Source organism: Plectropomus leopardus, chromosome 12, assembly GCF_026936395.1.
Source record: "Plectropomus leopardus strain MGB_pleo_1.0 chromosome 12, ASM2693639v1, whole genome shotgun sequence".
Lineage (NCBI taxonomy): Eukaryota > Metazoa > Chordata > Actinopteri > Perciformes > Serranidae > Plectropomus > Plectropomus leopardus.
This window is the reverse complement of record NC_142187.1, coordinates 16,498,347-16,517,117: the sequence shown is the minus strand read 5'-3', so window position 1 is coordinate 16,517,117 and position 18,771 is coordinate 16,498,347. Positions and strand designations below refer to the sequence as shown.

Sequence of the window (18,771 nt, the reverse complement as noted above, 5' to 3'; positions counted from 1 at the left end):
ACACCATCTTGTCAGTAGGCATCTTTCCTGAAAGCTACGACATCAAATATCATACAAAAATCACTTTAAAGTCTCCCTGCGTTGTACATGTTTCTGTTTGTCTTCTCTTTTGTGTCACCACATTCCTCACTCATACTCTGTCTCTGCTGTGTTTCATTTGTTATGTTTTTCTTTGGCTTTTCCCCCCTCTCCTCTATTCATCTCTGCTGTTAAATATTTGATTATGAGCACACTGACATGACACCACTGTTCCCTGCTGGGGCTGCGGTGTTTAGATCTCAAAGCAGAGGATGAAGAAGGAAACACGAAGCACTTTCAAACACACATCTGAGCCTTTTGTGTGTCACATAATCTTGTAGTACAGCTTCAGAACAGGCAATCGTAGACCTTTTGTTAGGTTATGAAGAAGAGCGAGGTCAGAGACACATAGTTGCGAAGACAGAGGAATCCATCTAACAAAGACATAAAATATAGGGGGAACATCGGCTGATGCAGTTTCCACTCCGAGGTTTTGCAGGAGCTATTAAGTAACTGCGTAGGCACTGTAAATTATAAAATTAGCATAATCTGCCTGTACTGTATTTTGTCTGGTGAAGGTGTACACGCAAACTGCTCTCCCAGTTTTATTGGAAAATTTGCATTTTAAATATTCAATCCAACCTAAACTTATTAAAAGTTTGTGTTGGGCCTGCTGAAAATCAGGGTAAGAAAAACACACTGCATATATTCCTGTGCTGTGTGTCAGTACAATGCGTGGGCACTAGCCAGAAGCTGCTGATGGCTTGTCTAAATGTGCAGGAAGAAATAGAACAGAAAGCAGCCAAAGAGAGACAAGGATGTGCATGTGACAGTAAAAAGCAAAGGGGGGCAAATCAGGGAGACATAAAAAGCAGAGTGCGAGTTGTTAGGCCTGCAGCTAGCAGCTAAGATAAGCTAAAGAAGTAACCCACTGACCCACATATCACACAGCCAGCAGTTGGTGTGAAACTCTAAGTGCGAGCTTGCTGACAACCAGGCCGCCACTAGTAAGCTGAGTCACTCCAACAGGAAAATTTATAATTCAAACGCATGAACGCACCTGTAATGGAAAAGAGTGAAACTTAAGTGCAGCAAACCGACCAGAAACAAGTTACACCTGACCTTCAGGAGATAAACTGGACTTTAAGAAGCACTTCACCCAAACCAAAACATTGTGTTTAATTAATTTATGTAAGTGACATCTAGATACAGTATGTAAATAGTTTTGATTTGTGATCAGGTGACTGAATTTCACAAACTTGTGTAAACTTATCAATTAACTTTGATAAGTTACGCAGGATAATCAACACACATCCCTGTGGGCACTTTTATGTGGGACTATTTCTTCAGTAGAGAGTAGTAACAGAGATTCTCTTTTTTAAGCAGCACAAACTAAACATTGACTACACTGTGTTGCTGTGGTGGCAGAAGTCTGAGAGGTCTCTCTATCTCTGTCTCAGCAAAATAAAGCCAAAATATTTGCGCTTAATACCACAAGGGGCGAATGAGGGAATGCTTTCTTGTGATTTGGATGACGCAGAACTTTAACCCAAATTCCTATTAAGAACAAACACTCGTGGGGATGAATATTTGAATATGTGACAGTGCAGAATATGGGACAGATTTTTGGTACTGCTACCTTTAGCAGCAATCATTTTGTGGCATACTTTGAGAGAAGTCTGAACCACCTAAAGATGTTAGACCAGCTCTGGAAATTCAAACATTTTGAGATGATTAAAACTCAGGACAGTGATTGACTTTAAACTGGTGGGTGTGGTTAATCAGTTTGGCATGTTTGCGTGTCAGTGATAGGGAAAGCAAGTTTCCTGTGCATAAACATAGCCTCCTTTTGATGCATAAATAAATTACTAATGTGCACAAAGAATATCTCAATGTGATGACATAGTCACCTGACATATTGCATATAATATGATATTCAAAATTTTTGGATACATTCAATACATCGCTTACCCCTACTTATAAGGAGTAATGTGACAGCATGTCACCAGAACTGTATGTGCTCTACAGACAGAATGACCATATGTGTGCAGATCAACACTCGGTACTGAATGTAACCAAAGCACGGTACCACAGGGGGGCTTTGGCCTCATGTAAACTTCATGAATGGATCTCAGTGTTCTACTCTGGGTGAACTGGTGTCTACATGCAGCAGCAGCAGCTGGTTTGGGTCTGATCTGGAGTGTGTAAGCTCATGTGGTGCAGAGACTAAATAGTAGGGAAGAGGGAGGTCAGGCAGCTTACAGGGGAAAAATTGGGTCACTTCTCGTTGACAGATCTGCTGGAATGCGACGCTTCAGTGAGCCTGCAATTGTGATTTTAACTTTGAAGTCTGAATTAATCCCTGCCAACAAAAACACGGCGTTAGTGTCTGCGAGCTGCAAATGACATATTTCTTTCAGCAGAAATGGAAGTCCAGCGACTTTATGGTGTGTGTTTGTCTATTTTAACTGAACTGTGTGAAAAACGCAATAGTGATGGTGCAGGTATGTCGGTGCTGCAGTGCAGCTTTGAAACTTCTTTGAAAAATATGACATTTTTTCTGTTTGAAAGATGATCAGCTGAGTGTCAGTGTCAAACTGCCTCATTCACATCATCCCACATGAATGCGCAGCTCTGCTAGCTCTCTATTTTCTGTCCTTATTGTTCACACCCTCCCTCTCACTGCCTTTGTATTATAAAATTTTTCATTTTTCTGATATTTGTTCCATACTACTTTGAGGATCTAATCCTGGTTTTACTAAGGCTTTGTCCACACGTACAGGGGTATTGTTTTTTGGCCTGTCATCTACACAAAAACTATGTTTTAGGTGACCGACAACAGATGAAACTTTCAGTTGCCTTTTGTACACAGAGATACTGCAATAGGGATGCAACTAAAGCTCTTCATTACACCTTAATTTATAAGAGAGAGAACCAAATAAGGCAGGGATTCGATTATGCCTCCACAGTGTGTGCTATTAGACAGCATCCTAGTATTCTGGAGGTCAAGGAGGCACAATGGGCGTGGTGTTACATATGCATATGGAAACAGATGTACTCTGCAGTCACTTAATCCATATTTGTGCACATTCTCTGAGAACATACAGACATAGACAAAATGGAGCAGTACCTCCGGAGATCTTGGGGAGCAACGTAGTGTAGTTCAAGGGAGATACAACGTAGGAGACGATGAAGAAATTTAAATATTAGCAGAATGGAATGAATCAGTAATATATGATATTATACATAGTAATATATAGTGAAATTTGTGAAAAGAATTCTCTGTCCACATGTATATATTGGCCACACAGACCTACACTGTTTACAACCAGTCTACGTTTAAAGGTACATTATTATGACCTCCTACACCAACTCCTGGTTTGTTGCTGTGTGAAACTTCTGACTGTATTTAAGCCAACATAAAAGACGATGGCATAAAATGGAAATAACTAAAATTTACCATCCCTGTTTTATGGCTGTTGATCTTGCCCTCTGCTCAGAGGGTTAGGAGCTTCCTGATCTCATTGTCTCCCCATTTGTGGACATTTCCAGTTGCTGTTCTTTCTTGTGTCTTTATTTAAACAAGGACCAGGCATAAAAACCATTAATTTCAATGAGAAGAGATGATTCATGCCAGATTTAGCTATTAGCTATGTTACATCTGCAGTCCCTGGTCTTTTTCTTACAGTTAGCTGCTAACTGCTTTTGAAATCTCCTGGAGGTGTGTCATACACATAACACATTGCAAAAACATCACACCTGTCCCTTCCTGTTGACTGTCCCTTTTACACAGAGATTGATTAAACACTGGTACTACCTCAGCTGCCAGCTTGAAACATCACTTACCTTTGGCTACTGTACCTTTTTTATGGAACGGTGAGGCAGAATATTCTCACCTTGAAGATGCCGTGTAAAAACAAGCAAGCAATTGTTGACCGGTAAACAGGGAAAATGCTGTTTTTAGCTTTAGACATCAGAGTGTGCACTGTTATCTACTTTGTGGGGGGTCTAAAATCTGGCAACATTTCCAGCATTTACCGATGTAGCCAAAATAGTGTTGCTTCTTATGTTGCTTCCATGACTTTTTAACATGTTTAAACATAAATGTACAGTAACTCTTTGACTATATTGAGGGACAGAGAGGTCGGAATGTGTTAAAATGAGCCTTTGCAGCCAGGAAGCCTACCGGTGATGGCTATTTTTTAGGTTTAGGCTTGGCCAGCATCATCCTCTTATCTATGTGTGACAGGAATTTTTCTTTCGTCTTTTGAAACAGAACGAGGAAAACCTCTGCTTTAAGAAATCTGTGTATGTGTGGACAAGGCCTTATTCTCACTGTTACTCTCTCTTTCCAATTTTTTTCCCCATTCTGTCACTGTGGCCCCTCATCTTTTTAAACCTGCCTTTCCCTCTTTTTAACTCAACTTCCCTTTTCCACACTGTTTTCTCCTTTTCTTTGCTCCCATCACAGTCTCTCAGATGCTTATGACTGGTCCTGTCATCCAGTCAGCTAAACGGTCTGAGGCTGAAACTGGTTTGAGCTGGTGAATCATATCACAGCTGTTGGATAATAAACCTTTAATGTCGACTTCTTTGGAGCAACTGGGGGACACAAAACGCACTGACATTGGCTTCACGACCAAGAAAGAAATATTATCCTTCAACTGAAGTTAAAACCAATCTCTCAAATTGGATTTACAAGGTCTTCACCTGATAACAGTCATATGTGCCCAGCAGTGGCCTCTGACGGTTTAGAAAAGGTCTGTTCTGGGTGTATTGTGCATTAGCTGATAAGAAGGGCAACATTAAACTGGAGTTTGGTGTGACGTGTGCTTGAATACAAAGAGAAAAGAGGCGGAAAAAGAGAACGAGAGGAAGTGGCACATATCAGGGCCGAAGCTAAGACAGCTCCCATTTTAGTGAATCAAAGCGCCGCTAATTGGTACAATTATAGAGACAGGAGGAGAGAGAATACAGAGCTGTGTGTGTGAGAGAGATATTATGCACACACATTAGACAGAAGCAGATGAGAGAGCTTCAAGGTAGCAAAATAAATTAGTTACACGTGTTGTTTATGTAATTTAGCAACAATTAAGTGAAATATACACTATCTGGCAAGCAAGGATGTGTTCACCTCTCAGTGGAAGAGGAGAAATTCTTTAGTCAGAGCTTTGCAAGGATGAATAATTTAAATCACATTTCCAGGATAATGCAGTTTGAACCTTGCTCAGCGTTTATTTGCATTAGCGCATGTACTTCCCTGACCCTGATTGCTTTGAGCGGTCTTCCCAAAACTACCGTAAACCTGCAGTGCTTCTGGTTATAGGTCTCACCGGTGTGTGTTATGTTACTGCAGGAATGGGAGCAATGATCTGAGGTGGAGCAAAGTGATGATCAGCCGCTTGTGGTGCAGCGGGGCCTGAGCCGGAGTGATGAGAAAAACAAACAGTTTGTGGCGAGGAGATGCTGTGTCTATAAATCTCTTTTTAATACCCTGCAGTCATGTTGTTTCCCTTACGACGATAATTCACAAACAATCCAATAGTCGCTTCTCATGGGAAAGCCTGTTAGATAAAGTCATTACCGAGATACCCAGTGGATTTTTTATGACCATACACACATGAACACACAAAGTAGAATTACACGTTAGACTCATTGAGGTTTAAACTTGCATGCCACAAATGATGCGCAAAGCAATTTTCAGGGAAGACAGCAGCAAAAGACAGCTATGATACAATGTCTGTTAGCTGACCACAATGCTATTCTATCGCACTAACGGCAATTATGACTTCATCCTCACTATCCGAGTCATCTGTGGGGCAGACAGGCTGATTCAGTTTAAAAATGATATTAAAGGAAGTTGCTCTGCACACAGACTGTAATCACACCCTGTTTGCTCACTCTGCAACAAAGAGAGCAACCCAAGGCTACTTACTTCACCTCTGAACCTGGAGATATTACTCTCATCGCAGCCTTTGTCTCAGCTTCAGAGTGACGACAGCGGCGGTAATAACAAAAAAAAAGACCCCTCAGCTATGAATGTGGTTATGTGACAATGGAATCAGACACCAAAAGCATTGTTTCAGGTTTGGCGGTCCGTGTGGATTTCCCCTACATGAAGCCTGTCTCCTAAGTGAGCCTTTGTATTGTCTGTCTGCACACATGTGATTTCATTTATTTTGTTTAGGAGTTTTGGAATTCATTGTTGTATAATAATTTAAGACTGATTTCTAACAGGAGACAACAGTTTTTTCGGCTGTGTCAGGCGGCTAAATATTGAGACATTGGAGTCTTTTGTGGGGCCGAGGTATAATTTTCATGTTTGGTGAATTTTTACTGTTGACCAACAGTAAGCCCTCACAACAGGGCTGACCTTTTAGGGGAACTGAGAGCGAGAAAATCCCAAACTGTCTTCTGTCGCTAATAAACTGCACCAGAACAGAAAAATGGTTTGTACAAAGTCATGAGACAGGAGAACAAACATCTTATGACTTAAAACTGAACTCACTGACCTGTTAGCAACAGGCTTGCTAATAGATAGTTAACAAACATTTTTTCCTCTTAATACCAGGAAACTCTTAAAGAAGAAAAGGTCATGACTTAGTGACAGCATTCGAGGAGTCAGACTTTGGTGTCAGTTCTTTTAGAGTCAATGCAGTGAGCACAGCAAGTCACGCTTCAACCCATTACAACTTTGTTGTTTCACTTTTGACTGAAAAACAGTTCAATCAGATTTTTTTAAAAAAAACATAACATGACGCTTACTGATTTTTAAAATCCAAATATACACGTTGGTTTTCCTTGTTAGTGGTCTCCAAGCAGATCATGGCTCTGACCAGCAGCTGCATCTCAAGCTCCGGTTTGGTCTAAGATAGCATTACATCACTATACACTAACAAACAGGGCAGGAGAGTGAATATGTTTATGTAGATAAAAAAATCATAATTAAGCATCACGTAATGTGTGCTTTTTAATTTGGTGGACAGATTTTTCTGGAAAAGTTGAAACAATAAAGATACAATGGGTTATAGTGTGATTTGCCGTGCTCGACACCAAAGTCTGGCTCCGGGAGTGCTGTCACTGACTCATGACCTTTCCTTATTTAAAGTTTCCTTACTTTAGTATAACTCTTTATTGAATTAAATTAGCTGCAAGCCCAAAAAAAGAAGCTCAGGGAGCTATAAAGACATAAAGCATACTCCAAGCTTCCTAGCATGCTAACACTTCGCTTACCAGCAGCAGCTCATCAAATGTCCACTTGAGGCTGGCTCCAGAGGCGCGTCAGCCGCTAGTAGACACCCATGTTAACATCTCCAACTTTACTGCAGAAATAAACATTTTTACAGCCTGGTACAAAACATTTTTTGGTCTTTATAGCTAATTTCCCCATTAAGTTAAAACTGTATCAAGGCTTTAAGTTACACATAACGGGCTCTCAGTCAGAGTCTCACGCTCCTCCACAACTCCAACCTCTCATACAAATTTGGTCACTTTGAGGTCTAAAAATCTAAGATGGGGACAGACAAAATGCCAAAATTAGGCCTTCAAACAGCAGTCCACAAGCCAATGGTGATCTAATGATGGCTGTGTCCATTATTTTTTACAGTCTATGTGTGGCACTCCCTGGTGCGGCCAGAGAGTGCCACACCAGAGACTCTTTTTTATCAATTTGTATTCTGATCACAACTGTTTTTTTTTAAATGTTTTTTTTAAAAATCATTTGCTTTCTTGTCATCTCACACACATCTCTGCTTGCCTCCTCTTCTCTACATACTCCCTCTTTTTCAAATTCCTTCAGATACACCTTTCAGGATGAGCCTTTCAACCTTCACTCTCCTCCATGCATTAAGCTGTGCACATTTTCAACAGTCAAACCTCATTTCACAGCATGAAGCACACACACTCGTAGAAGCGAGGGCTTTAAACGCACTCAATATTCTCCATATTCTCCGAGGTGGGCCATCACACAGACTCGCCGTGAAATCCAGCAGATGGCCCCATAAATGGGAAGTGACTGCGGTGAGGTGCTTTCAACGGGCAAAGTATGTACTTTGAACTAAGCCTGAGTGTAGGAGATTACCAGACATCACACATGCAGGCAGGCAGGACTTAAACCAGAGGTTAAGAATTTCAACTCTTAAAATTCACTGTTTTCATGTTTCATTCTGATTCATATTCTGTTTGGTCAGCTGCAGTTTTAGGACCAAAAACACCCAATTCAAAACCCGGATGAGGCCCAGTACTTTTTGAGGGTGTAGAAAACAGGCTCTTGATGTTGTGGTGACCATTAAAACCTGAGAACTTCTAAGAAAATTTTCAAAGAGGAATCTGAGGTGATTGGGCAAAGAAAAAAATCAGACGTAACAAACTACAAAGACAGATGGGTTTCTCCTTAACTTTCTGCTGGGTAACAGACAAAAACATGCCCTGTTGTGATATCAAATAAGACCCATGGGGCTCTGCAAACACGAGGGGAGGGCGACGGACGGAATCAGATCATAAGCGTGTTTTCATAACACACACTTTCTCTTCCTGGCAGGTGTGTGTATATGTGTGGAAGTGTTCATGATGTGTGAGTAAGAGATTTTCTAACAAGCTGTTCAAAGAGTCACTGTTTAGACTGCGATGGGAGGAAAAGCCTGCCTCTTCTCTCATAACACACACACACACACACACACACACACACACACACACACACACACACACACACACACACACACACACACACACGTAGACAGACGGAGGGAGTCAAACAGAATGTGCAGTCTCCTGGGAATTAAACATATTCAAATACTTCAACCCCACATCCAAACAGCTCTTTATGAACTCATCTCCCTCTCATATCACTAGAAAACACAGCTGTTCTACACAGACACAACAACCTCTTGATACATTTAGGATGCAAGATGTAGTGCTGCTGCAATCAGGAACTATGTAGTGCAGAACGAACCCTCTAGTCATGGTAGCGACCCAAAAGAATATTACTGAAACAAAACAAAACAAGCACAGCAATGTGGTTATGATACCTGCAGGTACTAGTGTAAGACTATATATATATAGTTCTTCAGGTATGATACATATGTCATACCTGAAGAAGTATTATAATGAACTCAAAACAGGTCAGCCAAACATCCATCATTAATACTTAAAGAAATACTCCACCCCCCAAAATGAATGTTTATTAATTATTCAGTCTGTGTTACCTTGAATTTGTTAAGCACACATCGTCTTTCTCACACGCATCCACGAAGAATCCAAAAACAGAGAAACTCCTGATGGATTGAAGTCATAGGGGTACGCATTTAACAACAGCAAAACTATATAAAGACATCTGCTTACAAACTTTCACCAAAATGGTATTGGATAATCCAAGGCTCATTTATGCACTCATATACTGAGTACTTGCATACACATGCACTTTAAAACTTTACCGATTGAAACGGAGCTAAAAGTGAAACGTATCTATGCTCTCTTCAAAGCAAGACTCCACTGACAAAAACAGTAATTTTACCGGACTGAACACAGCAACTACTGCTGCCTCCACAGGTATTTTGTTTGTGTGACTGCGTGACTTTAGTGAATCTGGACTTACCCTTTAAAACACTACATTCACACAATAACACAAACTAACTAACTGGTTGAGGCAGAGTAGACCAGCAGCTTCCGTGTTCAATGGGGTAAAATTATTATTTTTGACAATGGAGTCTGGCTTTGAGGAGAACATGGATAACTTCCACTTTCAGTTCAGTTTTAAATCGTATTTTTTATCAAGATGAATTAACATAGATAAAGTTTTACTTTCCATTCAGCTCTCCATCAGAAAGGGCTGCTGTTTCTGAGATCTGAGCATACGACTGGACAAATGAGACTTTGATTATACTGCACGAGTTGTGTGAGTTTGTAAATGTATAACAATACAGTTTTAAATAATCAAGAGTTTTCCCCTCTTCGTTCACCATGGAGGCATGCAAGAAAAACAATCTTTTATTAACAAATTCAGCATGAGTAATTAATATGCAAATGTTCATTTGGGAGGTGAAGTTTTTCTTTTAATGTTCAGTAGAAAACAAATTCCTATCTCCCCCTCTTAATTCACTAGCAGAGAACGCAAATTCACAACAACAAATAACTATTTTTCACATCTTTGATGTTCAGAATAAAGGAAAGCAACGATAAAGATAAGATTTCAATAAAAACACAGACCACGCTCACTACAATATGACAACACATGATGAGCAGTTGAGCCACTGCCACAATGATTCCTTTTGAGAAAACAGCACCATCACTCTCGCGAATATTGCAATATATGTAGATTTCTGTCTAACTTTCACCTCATTTGGCACCAGAGAAAGTGTCATGTTACAACATCTGACTTTCCAGAGTTACGCAACAAACTGAAAGTTTTTCTCCACAACCTAGAGCATGTAGTTGCACGTCACAATTGAGCTGCCACAGTTTTGGTTTCCTTTTCTTGTATTAACAGCCATCTAATCATAACTTAAAGGGCTGTTGTATACACAAATATAATGTATCTGCATACTAAACCATAATGTGTCGTTAGTGTAGGATTTGTTACTTACGATCCAGGCCGTTGATGTACTTCATGGCTATCTCACAATGTCCCCACACAGCGCTGACGACGGGATACAGCTTCTTGCCTTTCAGTCCTCTAAATGCGACTCCTAGATACTGTCCATCCACCATGAAGCTAAGTGTCCCTTCGTCCATGTCAAGAATCACTAGCAGGGAGTCCGGCAGGTTGAACGACTCCTCCGGCTCCAGGAAACAAGGGTAGGTGGGCAGCGAGCTGTGGGCCCTGTTCTTACTGTCGTGGTAGAGCCTGTTGCGTCCCAGATCCCAGCCCCAGGATTCAGTGTCCGACCCCACCAATGCCGTGTAGCCAACAGAATGTAAAGCAGCTTCTGAGGTCGCCACCCCAACTACAGCATGGGTGCCACGCTGCCGGGAGGGCCAGTGGATCTTCCACACGTGCAGACCCCTTGTGTATCCGACCCGCCCCCGGATGCAGTCCGTACTCTGAGCGACCGGGTGGCGGTGAAATGTTAGTTTATCATCCTCCTTTATGAAGATGTTGAGCGAGCGGTCGTCAGGGTTCCATGCGTGACGGAGCTGCGTCTCCAGTCCAGCGCATGGCATGTCCAGTAAGAGATCCAACCGGGGAGGTTTGGCGAAATCTGGGCCCCTCAGTTCTGGGTGCTGCCGGCGGTGCGCTGAAGGCCGGTAGGATGGGGAGCCACCGCTTTCCCCGCGACCATCTACCGATTTGATGCCCCCAGAGATCTTCTGCCCCATTGCTGCGATGGAAAGGTTGACAGAAGGAGGGGAAGGAAAGGGGGGAGGGTGGTGTTTGTGCAGGTGGGTGCTGCGCTGCGTAGAGCTTGACGTTACCTCATCAATGCGGTGGAGCTGAGGTGAGAGTTCCTGACTAGAGAGTGGTGGAAGGAGACGAAGGAGGAGGAGGTGATGAATAAAAGGCGTATGTGATCCCGTTTCATGCCACAAATGTCTTCAGAAAGACAGAGCTGCTGCCACTCCTGCAGAGAGAAGGACAAGAGAAACAACCATTAAAAAAATATGTATTGTAACTTCTCTAATTATTAACCACAGTTAGTTCTAGCAAACTAAAGTCAAAGCAATGAGCCGGAATAAAGAACAAGAACAAAAAAAGAAATGAGATTGAAAAAGAAAGGCAAAACGAGTCACTGAAAGAGAGAGAATTACGCCAGTGGCAAGTGTTGGCAAAACTCCTTGTTTCACAGATTTCGTGTGGCTTTGTTTTGAATAAACAATGAACGGATGAACAAGCACACACACACACACGCACACTGGCACATACATACACCTCCCCTGACTCATCCTGCATCCTCCTCACAAAGTCATACGCCAATACCAATACATGCATGCAGACATTCCCCAGTTGTGCAACATTACCCAGATTTGAACCTGGCACGCTCTCATTTAGGTAATGTAATTTTAATGAGTGCTGCCTGAGTCTGCAAAAGCATCAACACAACAGGGGGAAAACAAAAACACCAGGTAATAAATTATCTCCGTCCCTCAGTGAAACAAAGTTGAAAAGGTCAGTTTGACTTTCTCTTACCCTCACATTAACGTCTACATGCAAAGCATTTTTCAGTTTTTTGTGTGTTTCCTGAAAAAGACAATGTTCCTACTAAGCTACATGGCTAATAAAAATGATTATTCCACTAATATTCCTGCCTACATGCAGCTGAGCATACTCTGATTAATGTGCCCTAACATGACATTCGTCACATCAAAATATGGATAACTGGGACAGCTGTCACTTGTACCAGGATTTTTTTCAAAGTTTTCCACAAGTGGTGGACTTGCTCAACCATACAAATACAGCTTCCTTCTTTCATTCCTTCAACCACCTTCTTAAAGAGGTTGGCTTTGTGATATTTGAACAAATCCAAAAACCTGTTAATATCTATGTTTTTCATGATGTTTTTAAGTAGGTGAGTTTCTCTTTACGACTAGAAAAGCAGGCTTTCCCGGGCGTGCAACACTGGAGCAGCTGTGTGAACTGATGGCGATTTGATCTGTGTACAAAAAAACACAATAATGATACAAATTCTGAATGTGCATGATCAAGAACATATGAAATTTTGGGTTTTTTTTAACTTTGTTTAAAAAATGACTAATAAATCTACCTTCTATCTTCTTCTGCATGCCCTAAGAATACTTCTAAAACCTGAAAATACTGGTACATGTATTAAACAGAAAATACTACATTTGGAAAAAGCAGTATTAGTGTGCATGTAGAAGTACCCACTATATATATTATAAGATATGATATACACAATGCATTATGTAACAGTAGCAGTTCTGTCATCTACACGTCTGTGTACCCAATGAAGTCATCCTGGTGAGCAATAACCACTGCTGATATTCTGGACCCATTTCAGAATGTTATTTCCACATTTCTGTGTAATGTGTCAGTTTCTTCTGTTGGCGAGACAGTTAAATTTGAGTTTTCAATCAGTTTCAGTTTAGCTCATCTTCAAGTGTTGGTTTTTTTGGGGTATAGGTGCTAGACTGTGTTAAGAAGAGAATAGATCATAGTCTCCGAAAAAACGTTTCTTACAGAGGCAGAAAAATATTCGATTTTTTTTCAGTCAGTAGTCTTGGACACCAGATTTGAACATATTTTGACATATTTCAACAGCTAAAATCAAGACGATCTCACACACATGCACAGACAGCTCTGTGTGGTTAAACTGACTCGGTGGTCTCTTCCAGGAACAGCAGCTGGCGCTTTCTGTTCACAGGAAAAGAGTCAGTCACACCTCAGGCAGACGGGGAAGTGGATGACACAACTCTGTGTGTCTCATGTATCTGCTGGATGTCTTTACCTCATCCGCCACAAACTGCAAAACACCCATTTATTTTTAAATGTACGTTGAAGTGACGCTTCTTCTGGTAAGAGAGCGTCTCACACCTCAATAGGAGTGATGCTTGCATGCGTGCCAACACTGCACTGCATACAGATACATCAAAAGAGAAGGTTAAATCTTGTTTGACTGTTGACAATACGGTATTATTATGTGAACCAGATACTTAAGCCTGGAAAGCCAATAATACTGAGCTGAAAATGCACTTCAAAAAGTGCAATTCTACACAAATCTTGCGTTTGTATTTCTCTGTATGTAAAGTTCATTAAAGTTAAAGTGACAATTTGTTTTTTTATTTTTAGGCAAAGACTGATGACACCAGCACAAATATTCCCACCGAACCAGTCAGCCATTGCACCACAGAGTGAGGTCATGGTGCTATTCTGTGCGAAATATCTATGTGCACATGCACACGCACGCACACGCACACTTTGTCTCATTTTGGCAGCTCACTTTTTCCTTATTCTCTGTCTTTCTCTTTCTGTCTCTCTCACTGTGAATGAGGTCATGGCAGCTGGCAGCCAATGTGTGCCACCACTCAGTTCACTCCTGAGTGTGAGAGGGTTCAATGCTCGGACACACACACACACACACACACACACACACACACACACACACACACACACACACACACACACACACACACACACACACACACACACACACAAACACAGGAATACAGCTGCCTCAGTGTGTGTCATCACGGCTGGCAGGTGGGTTAAGGGTGGACACTGCATGGAAGATTCCAGAGTCATGACTGCCAAACTCCAGCCAAATAAAACACTATTAAACACTGTACAAACTCTCCGTGTGTGTGTCTCAGCTGGCCAAGTCTGGCACAGCATGTGGATGACAATCTGGCATTTTGGGGCTGTCATCAAGGAGGCACTTGACATCTGACCCGGTGTCGTCACGGTCACCGTTGCGTAGTAACCTCTCAAGAGACTGGTGGTGGGCTGGCACAGCGTCTGCTGCTGCGAAGAGCGGCAACATGCTTCAGCCATCTGTTGTTTACTTTCCCTCCGTCTCTCTCTGCCTCTGCAGCCAACTCACTTAGGATCGACCACAGTCACCCCCCCCCCCACTCTGTTCATACGTACTCTCAGCTGGGTCAGACAAGATCACAAGAGGGTCACCTGTGCCACATGTATGCAAAATGCAGGTGGCGATAGGTTTTAAGGCTGCAACTTAAAGTTATTTTCATCATCTATAGATATGCTAATTGCTATGTTTCCATTAACCAATTACCAAAGTGGACAAAAAAAAAAAACTCACAAAAAAGTGAGAAGTCACAATTTCCAAAGAGTACGTCTTAAAACTCTTATTTATAGTCAAATTCTATGTTGACATTACAGGACATAGTCTAATGCTGAATTTCTATTTTTTCCCCAGAGCCGATGTTTCTTTCTGCCTGAACTGTTCAAATGTTTGAAGTCACCCATATCTGACAGTGTGAAATGTGTTTATGCGACCAATAATGTCACACACATGTTCGCTGGAACAACAAAAAAAGATCACAATTACAAGACAGGCGTTTGGGGAATAACAGAATGACATTACTGGTGCGTCTTCATCCCCTACATGATTTCCTGAAAAGAGCAGAGGACGATTTGACATATGTTGAGAATAAGGGCAAGAAGACGAAGGAACACACAAACCAATACCAGCCAACTAGAGGCAGAGTAGGGCAAGCCATAGAGACAGAGCGCAATGTCTCAGCATAATAACTAGCCATGTGCTTCTGTTTGACAGAGTGCCAAATAAAGGGCTCTTAAGAATAATATGTGTTTAATTTCTGGACAACAGGCTGTCATATCAATGGACTTCGGTTCATGCAGTTCACTTCTTCAAGTATAACGTGGAAAACCCATGGATGTGTGGGAGAAACACACAGAATTTCCGTTATGACTGTTCCCACAGCAGCCACATCTCAATTGACAGGATATGCATCAGATTAAGGACCACATATGAAAGTTGGCAAGGTCTGATTGAAAAAAAGAAAATCAAATTTCTGTGTTCACACTAAAAAAAAAAAAAATCAGATGTGTCACATGAGAGCATACATTAGCTTGTAAAGTGAACATAGCCTAAAATGCAGAGATATTGAGCTTACTATCACAGAAAAGATGGAATTCCAAACTTTCAGCAGCTGACACTAGAAAATACTGAGCCTTTTTTCTTCAAAAATAATAATAATTTGATTATCAAAGTAGTTGCAGAATAATGTTTTGTCGACTAAGACTATGAGCTCAATAATTGTTTTGTAATAACAAATAACACAAATGGGTTCTGCAGGACAGATATTTGGCAGGGATCTGGAAGGAAAAGGAGAGAGACTGGGAGCAAAAATAAAAATGGTTAAACGTGGCTACATTTTTTTTTTTTTTAAATGAACTAAAAAAAGTTTAGCATAACCTTTGTGAATGTGATGCAAAAAGGAGCTGACGCATTACATTAAAGTAAAAATTCTTCTAAAAACCTTCACAGAAAAGTGCAAAGTGCAAAAGAATGAGATAACTAAGGAGAGGACAGACAGACAGACAGACAGACAGACAGACAGACAGACAGACAGACAGACAGACAGCAGTGTGCACCTGGTGTGTGGGCTTCTCCTGCTGTACTACTAACAAGCTCCAGTCACTAAAAAGCATGTGAGGGCGGTGCGTGTGTGTGTGTGTGTGTGTGTGTGTGTGTGTGTGTGTGTAACACTGCATGAGAAGAAGGGCTGTGTGTGCATCTGCCTCAGACTGTGTTTCATTTACTGTCCAACAAGCTCTGACTGGGCAGACAGGCTTTGAAGTCACACACAGACACACACAGGAGGCTGCTGAGGAACCTCTCACTCACACCGCACCACCCTCTGAGTGCAGATCCCGTATGTCTGTGAACTTCTCCTCAGACATCATGTCAAGTCCTCTTTACACTTATGACTTACAGAAACCAAGTTTTCCAAGTCATGCTGAGTACAGTAGTATTTACTGAACATGTGTCATTCTTTGTTTGTGTCTATTGTGTCTCGAACAAGTCAAATCTGGTTCTAGTTCTGGACTGGTGCCAATTCAGCTGGTTCAACTACTGAACCTTTTAAAGACCCATCTTGTTTTTCTTCAGCCTTTACAGCCAAGTCTTGACATTACTGTATATGCCTCCGGTGTCATAGCAAAGCTCACGCCAACTGCAAGCAGCAACAATGGCAGACTTCACCATCACTTTACAAGTGTAACACAACTTGTCCAGCTAATTATTGCTGCTGATCATCGAGTTGCATAATAAAACTACCATTCCAGTACAATAACTGTTCCGGAAAATATCGCATTATACCTTATTACACAATTATCATTATTATCGGTAACACTGACCTTTCAATGAATGGATGAATGAAAAGATTTTTTTTGGTTGAAATAATGTTTACTTTCAACTGAAGGTTGAAATTATCTCTAGAGGTGTATGTAAAATGTCTGACAGGAAGCTGGGAAGGAAAGAGGGCGTGCAGACGCAGGTGAAATTCTCACTTGCATTTTTGTCAATACTGTATATAAGCAAATCTGCATGGTTTTTCATATCATGGTATACCCTGAAATCAGTTTACCACTGCAAGCCTCGCTGATTGTGATTGCCATGAACAGCGATTATGTTCAAGAAGAGAGCAAATACCTAACATGTTTCTATTCTTTTTGAGATGAAATATAAGATGTTAATGTTCTCCTTCAGCTACCTAGCAATGTTAACAGTGTAAAACAGTTAGCCTGTGATGTACGCAGTTTGAGGTTCTCAGCCAGTGTATCTGGCCGATAGACGGCTCTTTTGCTGTCGTTTGCATTGAAGAACGCACTCTGAACCAGCCCAAAAACTGTTCTGGTGGAAAACGGGAATGACAAAGTCAGTAAAGCACAGCCACTGGCAGACACAGGATCTAAATGAATGGCTAGACAGTCATTCAGTCTTCCTGTTTCTGTGTTTGTGCAGTAATGTCTGACCTGAGAGCATGCTCATGTGTGTTATCATCCTGGCCACCTGCAGACACTGACAGCAGCAGAAACAGCTGTTGTCTTACCCGACAAGTACGCCGCACGGAGACAATGGGCCTCGTTTAGCAAGTCACATACTGTCAAATGTTTATGAATATTTTGTATGTCTTAAAGGTATAGTTTGACGTTTTGGAAAATGTAAAAAAACCATTTCTCTGGAAGCTAAATGAGAAGATTAATACCATTTTCACATCTGTCCGTTTAATATAAGGTTTTAGACAGCAGCTAGTTAGCTTAGCTTAGTACAAAAACTGGAAAAAGAAGGAGCAGCTAGCCTGGCTCTGTCCTAAGATGGTACTGAGCTTTCTATCTACCTCTTGGCAGGTATGTGGCAAATTTTCCCAAAATGTTAAAACTATTCCTTTAAGAAATGTTTACATGACTTTCCCCCAGGACCCCGAGGACATTTATTTGGAAAGACAGTCCATGCAGCTAAAACATTTCATGTGTCTGTTTTGGTTATCGCATGAGAAATTCAGCAGCTCCCTCCTGAAATATTGACGTGTCTGTCTTTTTCTAGGGGGAATAACTATGAGCCTGCATTTAAATATGTGAGCATAGTGCAAAATGAACTTTTTGACTCGCCTTCCAAGGGTCGGTGAACTCGATTTATTCTGGCTGTAGTGAATTCTGATTTAAGTGCAGAATTAGGGAGGGCGTTAATTTAAAAATTGCTCGCTTGCTGATATGTTGGTCAAGCTTGAAATTCATTGTGGAAGGAAACATTTGAGAACAGGCAAAGGCGAAACTAATTTTCTTTCTCATTTTAACAGATATAGTTTTGCTCAGCCTTGTGTTCATGTTCCTTTTTCCCCCGATTCTCCGACCGTATCACTTAATACGCCATCACATATCAGATGTTAAACCACTACGACCTTATTTGAACCTTAACTGTCATGCTGACGACTTTGCCATGTTTCTATGACGTCTGAAAAATGAATCACAAAGCGGTCACTTCTTCCACTTTCCACGCCTGGGGGGCTTTCAGGCTGCACAGTGTATAAAAACAGAGCTCAGTAACACAGAAAAACAGACACACACATTTATATTATATCACTTCATGGCAACAGCTGTACCCACTAGATTAAACAAACTACCATCCTCTCTGCATTTTCGACATTCATTCCTACTGAGGGAATCCCTGGATAGCTGAAGATGCTGGAGCGAGACATAAACTGTACCGTCTGGCTCCTAACAGGATGTCAAAATACAGAGAGAGACTCCAGACTGGGGCTTTAAACTTATCTTGTAGATGATGAGAAGAAGTGGTGCACTCAGAGATATTTATG

At 41.3% G+C, this 18,771-nt stretch overlaps 1 protein-coding gene across 3 annotated transcripts in view; it reads right to left on the bottom strand.

Moving 5' to 3' along the window:
- Positions 1-18,771, bottom strand: part of LOC121951474 (SPRY domain-containing SOCS box protein 4-like) — a 95,056-nt gene that overhangs the window by 36,192 nt on the left and 40,093 nt on the right. For all 3 annotated transcript variants that reach the window (XM_088085575.1, XM_088085577.1, XM_088085576.1), the window contains exon 2: positions 10,599-11,573. In XM_088085575.1, the coding sequence (XP_087941701.1) occupies positions 10,599-11,331 (733 nt within the window). In that variant the 5' untranslated portion in view covers positions 11,332-11,573. The remainder of the gene's footprint in view (positions 1-10,598; positions 11,574-18,771) is intronic.